Consider the following 21,957-nt stretch of genomic DNA (forward strand, 5'->3'; position numbering starts at 1 on the left):
ATTATTATTACTTATGGTGCACTCTAAGTACCCAAAAGGTGTTCTCATAATGCACACAAAAGTGTGCACTGTTGGACACCCTGAAGCGAGGAAGCGAGGAGAGCGGAAGGGGAGGACAAACCTGACGGTGGCTTAAATTTCCAAGCAAGTAAAAGTAAAACGACATTCATTTTATTCATTTTCAATAAATTATTTTTTTTTTTCAAATTAAAGTCAAGTGAGAAAACAAGCTGTTGAGATCAATATTTACATATTTACATTATATGCACATCAGTTTGTTTTGAGACTAAAAATGACAAAAATTCACGCACTGCACAACTAAATACACAGCGGGGAATTCACTAAAGGATTGCGTGCCTTTTGCTGCCGCTAAACCTGTAAAAATGACACAAAAAGCCTCATTCCCCCCGCACACGCAGACGGTTCAATGCACCCAAAGTGCACTGCAGAGCAAACAGCGTCTCTGTGCTGCGGTGCTGTTTGCACGTATTTAAATGAGTCATTATGCAGACATTCGGGGCAAATTTGGCCCCTTTCTATGCAAATGAGCCTCGTGGCAAAAAGCACCTAATTCACAAACACCAGCGCTAACAGCACCGCGCAGTTAGAGAGGAAATGTTACCGTCTGCAGAGAGCTGGTGGGAACTGCAGCGCAGTGTTATAAGGGCTGTCACGCTCTGAGTTTCCAGTGATCATTACGACAACTCCATCTTTTGAGTGATCAAAAACAATTAAATGTGTGTAAATAAAACTTTGTCATTATTACTATAATTGGGAGACCAATCAGTCCGGGGCTGTGCGAGGCTCAACCCCAGCACAGGGGCACACTTTGTCCACATGTGTGGAGACGGTCTGGAGCCGTTACGCATGACGGGGATTATTATTAGGACGAGCTGCTGTTACGCGCTCATTTAAAAAAAGAAGCTGCGTTACAGAGAGTGAAACTAGTAAACACCTGTTGACTCTGGGCTTTCCAATAAACTGATAAAAGAGCTGCCCCTCCTCTCCCTGCTCATCACCGATCTGTGCATGGAGTTGAGCTCCGTCAGTGTCTACTTAATCTACTTAATTTTATCGGTGTGTTTGCACTTGAATATCATCAGTGCACTTTGCTTTATGAATCAGGCTTTGAGACGGAGCAGATAGCGGGGGACATTGATGCACAATTTATGATGCTGTCAGCGGCCGCAATTCATTCTTAGTGCATTACCCCCAATAGTGTACACAGTGTACTACATGGTAGGCAACTTAAGGGAGCTTCTGAGTTGAGACACAGACACTGTGCCGTTTATCAGCTAATCCAATTAGTGATACAACAGAACCATACAACTGAACAGCCTCTATTTAATGACAAAAATAATGAAAACATTTTCAAACTAATTCAAAAATTTGAGGTCATTATTTTGAATTGTGTCTTGAATAACAGTGAGCACACTCAGCACCTTTATTTTTAATATATAATAATATAAGACTGTTAAAATACGTTTTTACTTTTTTCAAGATATAAAAATTAAACGACTTAGTGTTTTTTGGGGGGTCAGAAGCCCATTAGACTTATTTCATATTTCATACACTAATTTAATGTTAATATACTAGATAGGAACGAGGCTGCCATATTGTGGGTTATTTTTCATTGTTATGAAGTTATGGAGTCAAATAACGGTGAACACTGACCCCGTGCTCAGAGCCTCGACTCCGGGCAGCGAATAATACTGCTAGCTGCACGGCTAACTTAGCTCTCGCTCTTTGCCATTACACCGAGCGACCGCCTGGAGCAGTTCTGTTGCATCGACTGGATCTGCAGAACACGCACGCTAGAATCAGTTGCGCGCTGATTGGACAGTTTAGCTTCCTCCTATTGGATGGACAGTGGACAACGTGGAGGCGAGCTGATTGGTTGGTTAGCTGAGGCGTTTAGAAACGGTCAAAATGTGTCGTTAACTCAGACTTTAGTTTCCAAATCTTTTCTGTGTGCACAAAATATTTCTACTGCTGCAAAATTCACAAACTTCAATGTGTAAGGAATTTTTTTTTTTCACGCATTCACAAACGTGAAATACAACTGCAGGCTGTGAAATTATTTGTGAACATTATTTTGGAAGCTCACAATCTTTTTGACCTTTATTTGACTCCATATCAAGTCCCATGTTTGTTTATCTCTAAATACTTCCTGATTCCCCGTATTCAGGATTCAATGAATAGTCTTTTAAGTGATTTGTTTGCAAAATCAAAATGTAAAATATCATCATTCTTTCTTTTCTAATTTCTATCTATTCTGTGTTTGAGGTCACGGCTCTCTGCAGTCATGTGCACACACAGAAGTGCGGTCGACCCTATGCAGAACGAGAAACACACACAAGTCACACATATATCAGTGAGCCTTACTTGAGCTCCTGCGCGTTGTTGGCCAGCATGCTTCGAATGCTTTTATCAGCTAAAGGACAACCTGAGAGACTGAAAAATACACCAGTGGAACATTAGTTAAACTTAAAATGACACGTCAGCCCAACAACTGTAACATCTCAGACACACACTTGATACCACGCAGAGACAGACAGCAGCACGTGCATGCAAAACAAATTAACCAGGGAATGTAGAAAAGGCCGTGAAGTGCAGGAATTTAAATAAAGTTAACCCTGTGATTAAGATCAAGGATGTCTTTTATGGATGATCTGTTCTGCATTTTATTCTTCAATACTGAGGTAATATGTACATAAAAAGACTGTATGTAAGAAGCAGATGTAGCCTTTCAGTTTCAAAAGTGAGGCCAATGTGGAAATGCCTTAAACCTGCATTCTTTCTTATAACCAACAGGGGTCTACCAGAGAATGATCCTATGTTTTATTTACCTTAGAAATATTTTCCTAATGAGTTTATGGTCTCAATCTCTGGTTTAGTATTTTTCAATGCAACATGATATTAACTTGTATTAACCACTCTGTTCCTCCAACATGTTCCTGCATGCACGGACGTAACGGTCCTGGAGTGCAGGTTTCCGCGTCGACTTCTAAAACAGAACTTATCTGTCTGCAGCTGTTTGACAGGCATGTTTGTCTCTGTGCAGTGGCAACGACACATCGTACAGATGTGGATAATTGTGGACTTGGTCTATCAGCTTGTCTTCAGAACTTTCTGCCACTGTTGTCCCTTCGGCTGTGTTGACCCTGTCACATCCCCTCTGCCTCTACACTGCCCCTACTGCTCATGTGCAGACTGCAGCATTGAGGAGGTGCACAGCAATGCTCCAAACAGACGCAGGGCATGCGGGGCAGCTATCATGCGCACGCTAACATGTAGTTAAAAGCAAGTATATCTCCATCTTTAGAGGTTTAATGCTTGTATAACACAGCCTCCACAATACAGGGGTTAAAAGCACCACCTCTCTGTTTAAATAAACATTCTGCTATGTTTTGTTGCAGATGAAAGCCTGCCTAGAGGTGGAGCAACGCAAATCCACCCTCTTGTCCAAATAGGGTCACGTCTGACTCCAAAAACCAAGATGGCGACGCTAAAATGCCAAACTCAACACTTTAAAACAGCCGTACACAAACCAACGGATGACCTGAAGTTGGTCACATGCACTTCTTTCATACAGTCCACGTCTGGTTCGGAGGAAACCTCGTGTGTGTGCAGCCATGTCAGCCTTCAGACTGATATGATTCAGTTGTTGCCGACTCACCTCACACTGCAACACTCAGCAATTCTGCTTAAGTCTTCCTGCTCTGAATGGTAAATGCTTAGTCTGCACTGCACTGTGGGAAGGGTCTGAAGGACTGAATAACATCAGCTTAGAAGGCTTTACACACGGCCCATTGAGAAATAAGTTTATCCCGGGGTTTAGCTCAAAAACGAGCATGTAGCCCATCTTTAATTAATTTAGCCTTTCCTTATTTCATGATAGCCTTGTTTCAATAGTCAGAGGGCTAACAAATAAGAGAGGGAGAGAGGGAGAGGGTCTGCCTACAGGTGTCTGACAGCATCGTCGAGGTAAGCTGAAAACAATAAAGAGACTGAGAATCCACCAGGAGAAAAGGAAGTCACACCTTCGATGTGAGGCGAAATTGCTCGTCAAGTGACCACTTCCATCACACCCCGGTGTGGGACATCTGCCACCGGAAAAATAGACAGATTTATAAGCCCAAAGGGAAGGAGGAGGAAATGTGAAAATTACAGATGTTTCAGATTTTTAGTTGGTGTTCATTGTTTCCAGTTTAGCTTCACTGTCTGGGATTAATTCCTGGGACCAGCTACACTTATACCGACAACTAGTGCAATGCATCAAAAGAGGGAACCTATGGTACGATCTATCAGCTCTGAGATCAGTGTGGACAAACGGATAAAGCTGTTAAATTAAAGTCATAGAGCAAGCCAGCAGCACAGGATGGGGGAGGAAGAAGAAGCAGTGAGGCTTAACTGGCAAAAAGAGGAGGATGAAAACGACAGAAATAAATATGACGAGAGGGGAGAAGCGAGAGGTTGAACACTGGGACGTTGGGAAGAGAAGGAGGGCTCTTACGTTATCAGGTCCTTCTTACTCTCTTTGCACTGGACATACTTGGGCTTGGGACTGGGCATGTTGACATCTGTGGTGTAGGAGCGGTCGTCCAGCAGGTCGTGGAACGGGTCCAGGTCGTCCGCCTGAGGTTTGGTGGGAACAGACGGAAGAAGAGACAAAAGGGGAGAGGGGGAAGAGGAGAGAGATGAAGATTCATTTCATCGATTGTGCACATGATGAAAACTCATATTTTAAAGACTTTTCCTTCCTCTCCTCTCCTCCCACACTCTGCATTCACCTGTCAGACCGGAGAGTCCTGTCAACTTGAATGCTAATGGCTGAGCTGGTGGGACTATTGAGCCTCACCTGTCAGTCTACAGCTCAAAAATAGAATCCGAGGAGAGGATATAATAACTCAGTGTGTGCGTTTGAGGGCAAAAATTACATACTTATTTCCCCGGCTACAGAGAACAACCTTAATTTGAACAAAGATCCCTGTATGTACAGTCAAGTTCAGGTTAATTACGTGATATTCATTCCTATGAGCCCGAGAAACGGCAGGTTTAAAGCAACTCTACTCGTTGTCCTGTCATTGAGGACATCAGGGATTTACTCTGCAGTGACATTTTATGTTTTTATGTTGTTTCTTTTAGCTGAATGACCATAAAACACTTGATGCTAAACCTATTTTTTCTGTCAAGAAATGGGGCAAAAACAATCAATCAGTCAATAAGTCATAGAGCATCCTGGTGTGTGCGTGGGTACAGAGAGGGAGTTGGCTGCTTCTGTTCCTGCTGACGCACCGGTCAGTCACTAGATGGCACTGTGGTGTAGCATCAGACCGCTGCTGGCTGTGTTATGTGGGGCTGTGCTTTTGTCTGCAGTGCATGCAGTCAGGGCACGACGGCTGTTGATGCAAATCCTCTTTCCTTTCTTCCCTGCTCGCAGTGTATGTACAGTAATGCCCGCAAAGAGACAGGTCCAGATACAGCCCAAATTATCCAGCGCTCAAGCTGTCTCAGAGTGTGTGATGCTGGGTCAGCCAGCGAGCTTCTCCAATTAAAGGGAGCGCAGGCTGAGAGGCAGACAGGAAGGAGAACGACACATGCATACATACAGGGAGCAGAAAGTAGGCTAGGGAAGGAGACACACTCCCAAAGAGAAGTGGGTACAGACACACACATATGAATATTCACGTCTCATGTACTGTACATGCATGCGTCTGTACACGCTGACAGGCGCGGCACCCAGCAGTGGTGCATTGATTTCCAGCAGTTCTTTGATGAGATGAGCTATTCTGATTCCCTCCCAAGGTGCTACTTTGCATAATTCATTTTGGAGAAGAGCGAAATGTAAAAACAGAAAGCCAGCATGCGGGGAGCATGATACAAACGGAGCCGATACCTCTGTGCACGGCAATGCTGACATCAATTAACATGCAGATTCATTAGGTTTCCCTCAAAAATCCCTAATATGACTTTCTAATGATGCAAAATACAGCAGTGAGTCAGACGGGGAGGTGGAAAACCTCGAAGACAATCAGACGGAAGAGTAAATGTTTGACTTGGAGACTCGGTGTTGAATCAATGGCTTGGAGGGAATTAATTTGGGCTGAGACACATTGAACAGACAGTGAAAGTGATGCATGCCAACTGTACCGTCTCTCTGCTTCCAAAACCACAAACTACCACTTACTACTGCTTTATAGTCATCGCCCACATCACGTCTATCTGTTATTTCATAGGAATCTCTGGTATTTATGTCTTTGACCTTACTTAAAGTGTGTTTTCTTTTGAAGGTGATTAAACCTTCGATATATCCCTTGAACATGGTGGTGGGAAACACTGTGTGCAATCATTCTTTTAGCAACAGAGAGGGAAGTTACATGTTTTGTGTCATTACTTCACGGTACAGGTGGTGTAACGTGGCATTTTTTTGGCAGTAGCAATCTGGCCACGGGTGATCATTCATGTTTATACGTTCTGAATTCTTTTGGATCTATACGTTTTGTTTTACAAAAATTAATTAAAAAAACATTTACATTTTCCAATATAAACGACACAATTTCCTTCATCAGTTATTATGCTTTATTGACTTATAAAGCCAAAGGATATAAAGCATTTGAAGACACTCTGATAAATGACATCACAATGGGCAAAGATACCGATGTAAGCACGAGCATACCATTTCTTTTGCAGAGTTCTAGGCGATAAAGACACTGAATGATTAAGTTCAGGCATTGTTCTGCCCTCCGTCCTGGAAAAAAGATAAATAGCATAATATCTAACTTTGTCTTTTCCCTCTTTACCTCTTTCTCGTCCTCGTCTATGTGTTTGATCTTGGTGTAGTCTACAGGCAGGTCCCAGCAGTCGGCGGCGTCCCCCATGCCGTAGCAGCGGGAGCCCAGCAGGGCAGCTTGCCTCTGGGGGGACATGGGCTCTAGAGGGGTGAGCACCGAGTCCCCGCCGCCGCCGCCGCTGCACAGCCGTTTGCTCATACTCAGGTCCAACGTACCGTTCTCATCAACATCTAGACCCGGGCTCTGGAAGGTGTGTGCGGATATGGTGCGTGTGTGTTGGGGGGTAAAGTCAGGGCAGGATAATGTGAAAGAGGTGCGTGTGTGCGTGTTGAGTCAGCCAGATGATCATGAGGAAGGGTAAAAGGATGCACAGAACAGAAGGAGGCAGGGATGGAGAGAGAGGGATAAAAGGGAGAGAGAGGTTCTGATTAAATAGCAGTCAAACATTTTCATACTCCAGGATCAGAGCTGGGCAAAACAGTCGCTCACTACACGGTGAATACTAAAGAAGTACATGAAAAGTGCTCCGCTTTTTTTTGTTCCTCCAGTGATGTGTTCACTTTTTAGATGTCTGCAAAGATGGATCAAAATCAAACAACTGAAAAATATTCCAATTTATTTTTGCCCAAGTCTGACTGAGAGGAAACATTAGACACTTGCAAAGTACAGTAACAATGTAAGAGGGTCAGGAGAAGAAGAGGTCATCAGTGCTCAAGGACGAGTGCATCCCTCTGTCTGCCCCTCCTTTCCTCTTTCTCTCTCTTTCCTTCCATCCCGCCCGGGTCTCTTCTGTGTTCTGTGCAGTCAGAAGGGTGTGTGTGCATGACTTTGTGCTGTGTTTGTGTGAGACTAATGTGAGTGGACATCACAGGGGGGCAGGGGGCTGAGGGTTAGGGGTGGGGTTGATGAGCAGCAGACTGCTGCAAACCCAAAAATAGAGGCAGAACTATACAATGTTCTGGAACAAAGTGGGCCACATCCAACAAGACGACTGCTCAGTGAATCTCTGCATCTATGCACGCGTGCCTTTTCTTTCATCCAGCATGTACTGTATAAACCAGAGGAGTCGCAATCCCATAAGGGTTATGTTTTAGCAGGCATGTGTATTTGTGTCCTTGCTCTCATTAATATCCTTCCCTCTTCTCATCTCCCCTCTCCTCCTCCTCCTCCTCCTCCTCCTCCTCCTCGCTGCCTTTGCTTCCTTTCATGAGTAGGAAAGCCCGCTCTAATGCTGATTCCAGCCGACAGTGTCCCTAGGGGTGGATTCTCCTGGTGTCTGAAGCCAAAACCTCTGTGACGCACATCGACTCAAACGCACAGGGTGATAGATTTGGAACTGGGCATGAATACTGCAACAACTGCGGCTTAAATATAGAAGAAAAAAGGCTCAGAAAACAGTATTCCTGCAGGGTCATTAGTCTGTGGGGAAAATATCCCAGTATGAATAATAAAAGGAGCTATAAAAAATGTTGGAAACCATTCAAAACAAAGATGATGGGATTCTAAATATAACTATACATTTTCTTTATTACGAGGCTGACCTTTTAAATTAGCACCTGTCTACAAAGCTGATCAAATGTTAATGTTTTCTGCTTCTACTGAACACGAGGACCCTATTTTCTACTGAAATGATTTATCGGTACAAAAAGTGTTGGAATAGTCGAAAGTAGATTGCTTTAGCCAGCTGCTGCAAAACAGTAATCACCAGAGGCAAATGCAGCCATCAAAGTCGAACTCATTAAAGGTTTTTTGTGTTAACAGGCTCAAGAGATAGACCTTTTTGCTTGGGTAAGATCATTTTTTCCAAACAGAAACAGCCGTTACAGCGCTCTCTTCAGCGGTACCAGACTTCACTGACAAAAACATCATTTTTCCATGCAGACTATGGGAGTTACTGGTCTCCCCCTGCCCGATGGCTTAGGCTACGTTCACACTGCAGGCAGACGTGGCCCAAATCCGGCTCAATTTCTTTTTTGCTGTTTTTCTGTTTTTTCCATGACAGTGTGAACAGTAGAGATCACATGGAATCTGACCTTTTCATGTCGGATTTGGGCGACTTTCACATGTGGTCCTGAATCAGATACAGGTCTGATGTTTTGCAATGCGACCCGAGTGTGAACTGTCATATCGGAATCAGTGCGACTTTAACGTCACTCTCGACATTCGTCACAACTTTGCGCTGGCGGGAGTCAAACTGTAAATATAAACACGGAAGACGGCTCCGACTTCGAACTCTGTACTGAAGAAGCAAACCTTTCACTGTCCTCGTTATCATCTGCTGTCGTATTCGCTGGCTTCCACGGCACATCAATTTATACGTGAAACCGTAAACGCTGACTTCCATGGCACCCATGTTTGTTTACGTACGACAGCATGCTGCGCGTAGTCTTATTTATTGTTTCTCATGCGGGTCAGTTCAGGACCGTGACCAGTTCACTCTGCGATCTGATAATGTGCACATTTTAAAAATAATATGAACAGCCAAAGAAAAGAATCGGATCTGAGCGCTAAGGCCTGCAGTGTGAACGTCGCTTTAGTCGTTTTGTGCTTTTTTAAAACCAGTAACAGCTGTTAGCTCTTTGCATTCTTCAAAGCCACCAGACTCCATTCATAAAAACAGTAATTGTAACAGAGTTGCTTGTCTCCCACTGCCTCGGTCAGTTAGTTTGTGTTATTCTGCGACCTTGGAGAGTTAAATGAATAGTTTGGCTCCAACACATTGTTGGTTTAACGAACCAATCAGGGCAGTGGTAGACCCGACCACTCCTGTGTTCTGCAAGGAGAAATGACTGTTTTTGAATGTTCTTGTCAATGGAGTCTGGTGGCTGTAAAGAGAGCGATGTTACAGCTGTTAAGAAAAAAAATCACAAAAATGCTTTTAGTGGAGACACTTTGGGCTCATGCGCCCGCAAAGATTACAATACAGCCATTAAGTTTTATTTTGGGGCTGCCGGCTAAAGCAAACTTCTACTGGAACAAAATATAAAATAAATAAAAGAGATAAGAGAGAAATATCTATATTACTCTTTAACAGCAACCTAAACGGTCTCTGTAAAACAAAGCTCAAGCAGCTGAGGAACAGAGCTAATGCCTCATCATGTGCCTCCATGACTCGCCTCGTCCTTGTGAACGTGCTCGGCGGTCTGCCCTCTCCTTGTCAGCCTTTGTATCGTGTGTCATTGTCCAATTACTGTGACCCACCCCTTCATATCGAATTAACAAGGATGATATGTAAGGATGAATGCGACCGCCTTCATTAGAGACCACCCGTTCTCACTCCAGCCCCCCCCTTGCTTACCCCTGACCTCGAGAGGTCACTTGATTTTTCTCGCCACGTTCCCTCTGCCCACCTATTCCAGGTTTAAAATAAAAACAGCATCATGTCCTGTCTTCCTCTCTGTTTTCTCACTCTTGTATACTTTAAAAGGGAGGCTCAATTAGTCCAAAAAGTCTGTCTGTCTTTGATTTCAGAGTGATCGTAGAATGACACGAGGATGATCTTACTTTGGCCAACGTTAGAATCTCCATGGTCTCTGTACCAGCTGTGCGTGGACAAATACAGCAGGAGAAAAGGGGCTCGAAACTGCTCTTATTCTCTCATAATCCTTCAAATGACATTACTTATTGAGTACTGGGATAGAAATTGGATTGTGTGTTTGAAATATACAAGGCTGCATGCTGCTGATGCGACGATGAGGAGAAAAACTGAGCATAATTTCTGGTTGCATAAAGAAATTTAAGATATCTCTTGTGTTATTTTCTGGGTACTACTAGATACAATTTATTTGTTCTTTGTTTGTTATTTCGATGGGACCACACAGGACGTTTGTTCCTCTCCTCTGAAATGACTCCTAATGGTGTTTCCCTGATGGTGCGTATGCGACTGGCCAAATGACTCCCCACATACCTTTAATCTAACTACTGAAGCAGCCCAACTAGACACCAAATACAGACAGCCTTTCAGTCAACCCAGCTACCAATACATTCAAAGAGCAGAGAGGAAGAGAGAGAGAGAGGCGCATAGACAGGCTGAAAAAACAAGGAGGTGAGAATATATATGTGTGTGTGTGAAGTTTCATTCAGACATAGAGAGGAACAGTGTGTGCCACGAGGTGAGGTGTTGAGATGAAAGAGGAAAGAAGAAGAAATAAAAAAAAACTGTGAAGTTTCCCATCTTCCCATCCTGCCCTGAGAGCATCCTGCCCGCCTGGCCCCGGAGCAGGAGGAGGACAGACAATGAAATGAGGAACGACCGGAGGAAGTACTGACTGCTTCGGGCGTTTGTTCCCGCCAACTTTATTCCGTTCCACTTTTCTTTGGAAATACGTTGCTTTTGGCTTTCATCCTTTCCACCTCCTTTCTTCTGCCTTCCTCCCTTTTTCCCAGTACCTCTCTCCTCTCCTCTCTTCTCCTCTCCTCTCCTCTGCTCTCCTCTCCTCCTGCACTGTGACATCTTAAACCTCCCACCAAAAAGCCTTCCTTTGCTCCCTTTCTCTACTTTCAATTCCATCACCCTCGTTCTCATTCTGCAGCAGTCTCCGCTGTCAACATTAGCATTAAGCCAGCATTAGCCCTCTGCTGCGCGTTCTCTTTCTCACCCCTATTTTCCAGCTCAGCATCTAGGCGCAGATAATACAGGAACACCGTCACCTTATCTCCTCAGAAATGACACACTGGGCTCACGCCGTGTCAAACGGCGCTTCGTCCTGCTCCTATCTGATCCCTAGATGGAAAATAAAAAACTGCCCTGCTGAGCCCTGAGTGTAAGACACAGCCCCGGATCTTTAATGGAATGTGTGTGTGAGTGTGTGAGTGCGTGCGTGCGTGTGTGTGTGCGTAGCTGGAGTGTCCCTATCTCTGTCAGTTTTCACTGCCAGCATTAATTTAATGAAGGAAGCACAGAGATAATCTGTCAGAGGTTTGGTGTGACTGCAGCAGGAGGCTGAAGTCTTACAAAGGTGCAGAGACTACATGTGAGGCTGCAGAGTCAAATCAGGTGACGTCCTGCTCACCCGAACCAAAAACTCACTCCTTTTTTAGGAAAGTGATTTAACCCGTTTATCTCACTCTATCTTTTTAATTATATGACAAAATGTGCACTGTAAAATAGGGATGCACGATATCATCGGCACGTTATCGGTATCTGCAGATTATGGCTTGAAAATGACAGCAAGGTTGCTGTTTGCAATGGTAGCTCAGCATCAGTCACGTGAGGAGAAGCCTGTCTAAGTCGTATGAATATTACAGTTTGTTTTTTTAAAGAAGATGTTACATAAAAATCAATATGGCATTTTGTGCATTACCTAAGTTTAAGTACTTTTCTTATATTGCCCAGTGAATGTGTACATTTTAAAAAGCACTGTATTATGTTATTTCCGCATCTGCCAGTGGGCCGCTGCAATAAGAGTAGGCATGATATTTATTCCACTACAGGGGAGACTTGATGTTCCCTGCAATTAGGTGGAAAAAAACGTGCCAAATATATCTGTATTGAAATTGCAAAAAGGGTTGTAAAATATTGGCATATCGGATATTAAAAAAATCCAATATCGTGCATCCCTGCTGTAAAATGTACACTATCCCCCCCTCCTACCTGCGAGCACAGGTCCTGGGGTTTCCCCCCCATGCCGTGGGGCATCTCTCTGCAGCGCGTGGACAGGTTGAGGATGGCCGTGGCGGCCATGTGGGCGGCCTCCATGTCGTGGCTGTAGTCGAAGCTGCTCTTGCTGCAGGTGCTGCTGGCGCTGCTGCCCCCGCCCCCTCTGCCTCCTCCTCCCATGCCCCCGCCTCCTCCTCCTCCACAGCTCAGGCTGCTGCTGCTGCTGCTGGGAGCGTAGGTGCTGGTGGTGCTGCTGGCCGAGCTGGAGTTCTTGCAGTAACGTTTGGCTGCGAGGGGGCATCAAAGAAATGTAAATCAAAATAAGGGTCGCATTTTTTTAATACTTAAAAAACAGTGTTTGCAGGGGTTTGGATGCTTTAAGAATGCAGGTATATTTCTACTCTGCAAACCTGTCAAATACTTTTAGAAGGTAATTCTGGTATGTTTTCAACCTGAGCTGTATCTTTACATTTTGCTGTTTGAATCATTAACAGGTTCAAACCATGTTGGAAGTGCTTCAGTAAAACACAATGAATGGCTGTAATATAATTCATGCAGGCAGATGTGCCCAAACAAAGTATGTGCACTACATGTAATTGTGATCGCCGCTGATACGGTCTAATTGTTAATCTTATTGTCCTACAAAATTATGGATGGTGCAATCTCTTTAATAATCGTGTTTGTGTGCACTTATGAGTTCACTAAACTTAGAAAACAATTAAAACAATAAATTCAGCTTTGGAGAAATGAAAATGACGCCAGGGGAAAAGTGAAGTGGAAACAAACACGGCCAATTTGATCTCGCTGTGAAGTATTACCGTCATATCCTTTGGGCGAGGTGTCTCTTTGTCCGTGAACTTTGGGTGCGATGGCCCGTTTCCCGAACACTTGGTGGTTGTTGCTGCCGTCGAAGGCGCTGTAGTCGAAGCTGGTCTTGGAGTACTTCTCCAGCTCCTTGGCCAGGTTGGAGCGGGGCGTGCTGGTGGAAACATTGTTCTTGTAACCATACTGAGGATAGTCCAGTTGTTTGACAAAGCACATAGGCCTGGAAAATAAATGACGAGGGGGTGGAAGTTGGACCGAGGCACTCAACATTGCCCAGGGGAAGGAGAGGGAACTTGAGGTGTGGTTAAATAAAATGGGCAGATGCAAAGGGACGGGGCGGACTGGTGTGGTAAAACTCCAGGATCAGAATGTGGAGGATGATGCTTGAGGATGGCGGGATGATTAAGAGTGGGGCGCGTCTCCATAAGAAGGAATGCAAAAACCTGCTTCAAGTGCTGTTTTTCTTCCTTATTGAATAAAAACAGTCAAAATTGGGTTTCTGCACTTCTTTTATTACACTAGCGTACTTCTCCTATGCTTTTATCATCTGATATGCATTTATTTCCTTGATCCGAGACCAGGAAGAAATGAAATGTAAGATCTAGCGCTGTTGATGTTCAGTTTGGAATCACTTAAGACTTTTCATCACAGCGTCTTCATGACTATCAAAGAAACCCTCAGTCAGAAAGCTCTGCCTCCACAGTGACAAACGAGGCCATTTTGTTAAAATCTAATAAAGCGATTTGCCTTCAATCGTGAGCGCAGACATGAACGTGCAGTCTCTCGGAAGTATTCTCAGGGGACGGACGAACATCAACATAAAACAACAAGGGGACACTGGAACTCTCAGAAGATTTACAAACTGCAGGACGGAAAAGAAGAAAACATTCCAACATGGCGACAACAATCCTCTTCATGCTGATCAGAGACATTACACCTCAGCACATTGTTTGCATGTGTTTCAGTGAATAACCGCCAACGTAACATCTTATGATTTTATGACAACAGACAACATATGGATCCACTATGAACAAGAAGCTTAACTGACCCTTTGCTAAGCCCTTTCCCTGAATGGCCACTGTCCAATCCTACGTTAGCAACTGTAACTAGGCGCGGGAGGCCTGTCGAGCTTTCAGAACAAGGAGAATCCTGAAACGGTGTGCATAACAAATCTGCAAGTCCGACAGCAGATGTCCTCAAAGAGGGGGGGGGTCATATTTGTTGCTTTTCCCGAATCCAAAAACTGGAGAGGAGAGATGTAGACATCGAATAAAAATTGTGGAAGACCTCACTCGAAGCTGCGATCAACAAAAACTCCTTCGTTTGCTCCTCGGTAAGACGCTGAATAATATGGATCTATACGGATCAAGCCCACGATATGCGAGCAACATCCTGACGCGCTTTAAACAAAATGAAAAAGTGGGATCATTTAGTTTTGCTAGCAGTGTGCTAAAACATATTAGATAATGAAAGTTAGAGCTAAACATCAGCTTAAAATAAAACAATATATTGACTCACCCTGCTGTGTAAGAACATTGTTGTTCCTGTATATGATTTTCCTAAACATGAATTGTCGTTGGGTGTCTGACGCTTGCGACGGGACCGCTGAGCTTTATGTCCTCGTCATTCTCAACACTCCGCTGACAGATTATGTTCCGGATGTAGCTTTCAAATGTTGTCGTTCTGTCGATTTCTCTCTGATGTTTGGGAACTATTTTTCCAGAGATTTGCTGTTATTTCCCTTTGAACGTCTCTCCCTGTTATAGTTGAAAATGCCATAATATTTAGATGCCGGTGCGATAGCTTGACAGGCATAGCAACAGTAACCAAGGGGGGCGGGGCTTAGCGAAGGGTCAATTCCTGCACATATTCCTATTTTAAAACTACATTCTTTTCCAGACGCAGGTTTGACCTCACAGCACAAAGAGCCTATACATACCTATACATACGTGTTATTAAATACGAATAAATAAAATTAATTGTTGTTATTTCTTTAGTCTTACTGATAAAAAAGGAGAAATAAACACCGTAACATTCGGTGTATAAGACACATTTTTAATCCTTTTTTTTTTCATGTAAAAAGTGGGCTGCAACCAATAGTCCCAGTATAAATGCAAAGAGAGGTATAACTGTATTTTGCCCAGATGATGGCGCTATAATCTAGCTAAAGCTTCGTCACGGCGCCGCCATGATCGCCAGTGCAGCCGCCGTCCTCACAACAATCGACGTTACCGTAGGCTGAGCTCAGCTACCGCACCAGTAGGTAGAAGGATTACAAACTCGACATGGCGAAATCAGATGGCAGGCTGTAATATGTGTGTGCTTTGAATGTGTTTCAAATGAACATGAATTGAAATAGTGTTGACATAACTTGTAAACATGTTTTTATTAATAAACAGCCATAGAAAACCTTTTTCCCTCTGCTATACCCCCCAAAACAGACTGTGTCTTATGTTCTGGATTTTACGGTAGTTGAGAAAAGTTTACTCACTTAATTTTCACATTTGGACAGAAGAAGACATTTTGGTAATTACCGAATAACTAATAAATGTTCAGAGGAGCTTGACTTGTAGATATCTGAGATGATATGTAAATACACAATTCAATAGATATTTTCTTGCTTTGGTTTTGAGGACATCAAGCTCCCACTGTCTAACACACTCTTCCATCGGTAAACATTTGCCTGCCTGCAGAGAACTCCATTGAAATCACTCTGCTGCAAATGGTTAAAATCAAATCCCATACTTCTCCATGCTGCGTGGGAAACTGTGTCAGTGCTCTCCATCCCATATTTCAGCAACCTCCAGCAGAGAGTTTCATCATATGCAAAGTGATGCAAAAGTGAACCTACCTTAAGACTCGGTCCGACGCCTGGTTGGACTTGGGGCCGTCGCAGCTCTGGTGCTTCTCCTGGGCTTTGGCCAGCTTCTCGGCTGCAGCGATGGGACAACCTGACAGACTGAAACGAGAGAGCGACTCAAGTGGCTTCGCTGAATGTGACACATTTTTATATGTGAAAATGTTACACTGAACGACATGCTGTAAAATGTTTGCCTTGTTAGAGTTTACAAACAGCTGTCCGTCACCTGCACAACCCTGATGTCTGCCAGTTTGAAGAACCCTGACTACAGTTCACTAAGTCTGTTTAAAATGCAAAATCATTCATTTTCATCCTTTTAACACCTTCATAACAACAAAATTGGCAACAGCTTGCATGTTTCTGGTTGAGCAGCTTGAAATAATTCTCAGAATAGATATTCCCATATGGACAAATGTGCATTTTTATGTGCATTCTGCAGCATTTTGTTTCCTTGCTGACAAGACACACACATTCACGCACATTCGGGACCTACACCTACAGCGTGTTCCTGCAGAATTAAGGCTGTAAAACCTCCTCCTGACAACTAACTGACCAAATGTGACAAAAGTTCATGCTGTTATCCTTAACCCCTATTATTCTCCAGCCAGTCTGTCAACTGTAGTGTGCAGGGGCCACGGAGAAAAATTCTCTGTGACAGTGGCCTGAAGCCAGGATGGAGCTGTGTTCGTGTGCACCTGTCATCAGACGTGCGTGAATGCGTGCAGGGAAAGAGTGAGCGGTAGTTTATACCAGCTCTTTCTTGTAAAAGTGAAAGTTTACTGTGCGTGTCCATATGTGTGCCTATTTTGTGCTGCAGCCGTGTCATGTCAGCGAGCACAGCAGGGAGGCTTTCTGGTCCTCCCAGGTCTGCACCTCTCCTGTCACCCTGGCTGAGTGGCAGAAAGGTGCTAATGGCTGCTGCTATGCCCAACTCCCTGAGCATCTGCTGTGGGTGACACTCCTCTTTCACTGTCACCTCGCCCCGTCTGACAGCACCCGCAAGAGCGCCATGCTATTTCAGTTTCCCCCTCCAAACCTGCACCTGATGGATGCCATTTTTCGGCATGAGCTGATAAATGATTTATGCTGTGGAAGGTGTGAAACGCTGCATTTTAATCAGACTCTCACAAACTGTGAGATCGTTAGGAAGCTGAACTGCTTTAACTGTTTCCTTCTACTCATCGTGATGCGAACAACTGTAGTGTTCACAAACGCTGCTGAACAAAGACAAAGCAACAAATCACTCCTGTCTGCACTGGTTAAGCCTGATTTATACTTAAAGGTTGTAGACTCACAAGTGGCCTACACTGTTGTGATGATTTAGACCTGCGTGCTGGTTTGTCTGTGTCTCTCTTCAATTACATCGCCAAAGCTGCAGTTGCTGGCGTTGCCTCTGTGCGACTGTGATTAGAATGGTGACTCAGACGGAGCTGATCATGTGGGAGTTGGGGCTGATAAATGCGAAACAATTACTTCTACTGAAATGTATGCAATGCCCAAAATGTGCAAATGTTTTTAGCTTCATGTGGCCAACAGACTCAGCAGCTAGCTACACACTAGCAAGCACAGCATCCTCTATAGCCTCGGTGCAAACTACTGAGTGGACCAATCACAGCTGCTGGAATCCACGACATGTGATGTGTCGTTACATTTTGTGGGATGTGCTCTTCAGGCTAAATACATCAGGCTTTATCAGTGAAATACAGGATTTATGTTCAAATGTTGCCTTCAGTAGATTAGCTCCACAATACATTAGCTTGGATTCACTCCTAGACTGTCAACAAAGCCCTTTTCCCACTGGTAATAAACACCCGTCTTTTTTGCGCATGTGAAAGGTTAAAATCGGCATTCAGACTCGGGTCAAGTGACTCTGCAGTAGACCCGGGTAATTAACGCCTCGGCTCTGATTCGCAGTAATGGGAACACAAAACCCGGGTCGACACGGTAATCTCCGCCCCCTTTCCAACATGATGTTATGACGCGCATTGAACATACAACGGCGAATTTGTTCTTCGTTTCGGGCAAGATGCAGCAACACTGCCAGGACAGCGAAGTGAGTAAGTTCTTCGTGCGTACTGTCGTTTACTAAAGGTTACTTTTCATCATCGCTTCTGACTGAAGCAGACGGCCAATGATCGCTCCTTTTTGTGCAGAAGAAGAATCACATGACGCGTAAAACTCTTTTTCTGTGAGCGCGCTCAGAGCCTGAAGCAGAAAGCCTGAGTTAAAATACCATGAATGTTAAATGTCCGAAAGCCACCACTAACATTTTTAGTCTCATCTTGTTAACAAAAATGAAACATACATGTCGTCAAAGTTTTTATTATCAACGATATACTTTTAGCTCGTCACTGTCTCGTCTTTGTCATGGAAAAATGATCGTTGACAAACACTTATCGTCTTAATTTTCTTTAAAGGGGGGTATTATGCGAATTTCAAGCTTCATATTTCACCCGTGATACCTGTGGAGTAGCTTAGCATAATTTACAGTTGAAAAATGCTCTGTCCCTTTAGGCAACCCCGCTCCTACAAGCCCACTTTCTTCTGATTGGCCAGTTCTCTGAAGCCTGCTGAGGCAGCACTTTCTGACGTCACAAAGTGCAGCATAGTCGGAAACCTGGCGTTCATAAAATTGTCACTGTTTAAGAGCAACCTTTTTTCTTTTGCGTTTAATTCTGTCTGATGCCAAATACATTTAGTTAAATATCCACTATTACCTTATTTCTCATGTGTTTCTACTGAATTGTTTTCTGTCCAACTATTGTTTGTTAATCATGTGTACCTGTATTTAGGTAGTTTCAAACCCATATACCTCAACTGTGACGCACTTTGGGTCGTTGCTTTTAAATGTGTTACATAGATAGGGTGACTTATTCAAACACAAAAACAAACGGCTTTTATGAAGCTCAACCAAACCAACTAAAATTACTTGGAAAAAAAAATGATGAAAAAATGATGACAAAAATAAAAACTTAAAAAAAGTCCCACAGTAAAAAAAAAAGAAGGAGGGTGCAACACAGACAGTGCCAGTTCCACGTGGGCAGGCTGTCACTTACCTTCTGTGGGAGTTTCTGTTGCTATTGACATGGCCGCGTCCCGTGCAGCCAGGCGTAGGACACTTAAGAACATTCTCATACATAGCCACAACTTCGTACAGACAGGAGATAGAGTGAAAGACAGGGAAGGTTAGGAGCCCCTTACAGTCACGCGTGAGCTCTATTAGTGTGAGGAGCTTGGCATTATAAACATCATTAAGAAATGAGCCCGTGTGAACCCAAATGACCTCTTCTTCATTTTAATGAACACTAGTTTGAGAGGGCAGGCGAGGTTTCCCACCATATTGCTTCCACTTATCCGGCCCTTTCAAATTAGTATTCATGGAATAGGGGACAGTCATGAATAAAAAGATGTCATTTAAGTTTAACAGGACGAAGCCAGCAAGAGACAGAAATGGGAGGACATTTTTGGGCATGCAGAGCAACCAACAGCCAGCAATCATGCAAAACACAAGCCTTGAAATCAATGGAGGGAGCAGACAGACGGAATACAGCTCCTTGATAGAGTGTGCGTTGTTATCAGCGGCACGTTGTTAGGGTAGAGAGCGCAGTCTTCAATACCATTTACCATTAAAACAGTCCATAACTGTCTCAGATCCCCTCGGCAACCAGCCAATTAGATTAATGATCTATGGATGTCCAAGAGGAGCCGTCAGAGCACTGAAGGCGGGGGCGCGGGGAAGGGTCGTCTCGCGCGCGGGGCCAAACCCCATCGGCACCAGCTTCATCATTATCACCCCCTTAAACTTTAACCCCTCATCATCCTCCTTCCCTTACATACTAATTGGTGTTCGGTGCAGGTAATTGGACAAAGCCTGCCACCTCAACATGCCACAAGCCAATACATTATGCATATCCCAGTTTTGCCCTGCCCTCTGCAAAGACACGGGTAAAATGGCGAGAAATTAAAGCAGTGAGCCTGATTCTGTGGGCACAGACAGAACTATAGGCGTGCTGAGGAACAGATAACAAAGGGAAACAATACTCTAAATGTGTTGTATGTTATAAAAGGTAACTCATTTTAAAGACAAAAACAAAGACTCCCATGTGAGCTGATTAAATGTCTTAGCATTCTACAGAAAAGAGCAAACAGGAATGGGAATTAATGAATTTGAGATATAATTTAATTGTCATTTTTCACATTTCCCAAGGAGCAGTCTGGTTTCGCTGTGTGATTTCCCAATTAAATGAAGCCACTGCATTAATAAAACATTGTCCATTCAGTTCAGCAAATGTGTTAATAGGGGAGAGAGACTTGCCTGTAGCTGAATCTTCCCCACAGGCGGCTACATGTGTGACACGTACTCATCTCCACCTTTAAAGTGGTGGAGCAAGGGGTCAGTCTGCAGGACGCTACTGACCACATACTGACAGGAACCTGGTACAAGCTGTTCTATTCACTGTTCTTACTTATACCTCTGTCGAGGTCAGGATAACTCTCAGAAAGTGCTTCACCTGTCCAGCAATGAGGAAGTCAGGTTGTGTCGTAGAAGGACTGATACAGTCGTCTTGGGGTGTCAGTCAGGGGCAGTGGATGAGTCAAAGTAAGCTTTGGACAAAAGCACTAAATGAGATTGTAACTTTGTAAGACACCAGAGTGGGAGTACAATAAGACAACATTAAAGGATAACTTTCAACCTAGACCCTATTTTCCCATGTGTTTGTGTGTCAGTGACTAGTGGAGACAACAATTATTGGAATCGATCCAGCATTCAGGGAGGGAGCGCCGACCGCCAGCCGCCAAGTGAGATACAATGTAACTAAACGGGGCGCCGTGCATACGCCAATATACAGCCACTAAGAGCGCTTGTTTTTGCTACTGACAGGCTCAGATCGTTATAATAAGTGTCTGACAACACTGTGGCAGCCATGCTACTTTACCTTATGCTCTCTGTTGTTGTCTGTAACCAAGTCTCGCTCACGGAGGAGTCTCGCGCTGAAATATTGCGCTGAAATATTGCGCTGAAATCTTAAGTGAGACCGCAGTAGAAGGAGAGAGGAGTGAGAGCAGACGAAGAGGGAGAAGTGCTTTTTGTTGTGTTGGATTACAGAAAGCTTTGCTCAGTGCTTTCTAAAAGATTGTCATGGCTGCAGATTTATCTGATTTCTCGCGAGACTTGGCATGGCTGCCATAGTGTTGTCAGACACTTACCATAACAATCTGAGCTTTTGTATTAGCTAACGAGCTAATACAAAAACCGCGTGGCGTGTGGTAATGATGGCAGAGAAATCAAATCCCAGCCCGGGCCCGAGAGAGATTGTCGCCCCCAGCAGACAGGTACAGGTACAGTATGTTGATTCCTTTAAAAGACATGTTTATATAACTGTCACAGCACAGCTCGATCAGGAGCGCTGAATGTCTTTTTACCATAATTAAATTATTTTATATCTTTATTTTGAAGGTGTAGGAAGCCTCTGTTGATCTTTTAGAAGGAATGTTTATGTTTAAATACATCTTTGCAAGTAAGTTTGTTGTACTGGTGTGTCCTCTTATGGACATATTGTGCAAAAATAGATATTTGAATAGCTCGAACCTTTGTGTGTTTTTAGAAGGAATAATCGAACATCATTTATGGCCAATTCTGACAGCACTAGTGTCTGTGTGAGACTTCAAAAGGAGGCTGCAATAAACTGTTTGTATTAAATAACCTAGGTGGTTTAACATTCGGAAGATTAGGCGCGGAAATGGTTCACGACATTTTGGAAGATACGTTAAACATTTTTTGAGGACAGGTTGCCTTATGACCAATCCAAAAATGGTGATGACTTAAATCACTAGACATAAAGCAGGTCACCTTTTGATGTTTATGGCTATGTTTCACT

General features: G+C 43.8%; 1 protein-coding gene across 4 annotated transcripts in view; it reads right to left on the minus strand.

Annotated features, from left to right (window-relative positions):
- myt1lb (myelin transcription factor 1-like, b) overlaps positions 1–21,957 on the minus strand; it is a 138,013-nt gene that overhangs the window by 14,495 nt on the left and 101,561 nt on the right. For 3 of the 4 annotated variants that reach the window (XM_069661295.1, XM_069661294.1, XM_069661297.1), the window contains exons 8-14: positions 19,135–19,225; positions 16,070–16,177; positions 13,212–13,438; positions 12,388–12,680; positions 6,804–7,037; positions 4,517–4,638; positions 2,386–2,454 (exon numbers count right to left, since the gene is read on the minus strand). In XM_069661295.1, the coding sequence (XP_069517396.1) occupies positions 2,386–2,454; positions 4,517–4,638; positions 6,804–7,037; positions 12,388–12,680; positions 13,212–13,438; positions 16,070–16,177; positions 19,135–19,225 (1,144 nt within the window). The remainder of the gene's footprint in view (positions 1–2,385; positions 2,455–4,516; positions 4,639–6,803; positions 7,038–12,387; positions 12,681–13,211; positions 13,439–16,069; positions 16,178–19,134; positions 19,226–21,957) is intronic. The other variant, XM_069661296.1, reaches the window with a different exon arrangement.

Source organism: Semicossyphus pulcher, unplaced genomic scaffold, assembly GCF_022749685.1.
Source record: "Semicossyphus pulcher isolate SPU_LCO1_2020_fin unplaced genomic scaffold, fSemPul1.0.p SCAF_14, whole genome shotgun sequence".
In the NCBI taxonomy this organism is placed as follows: domain Eukaryota; kingdom Metazoa; phylum Chordata; class Actinopteri; order Labriformes; family Labridae; genus Semicossyphus; species Semicossyphus pulcher.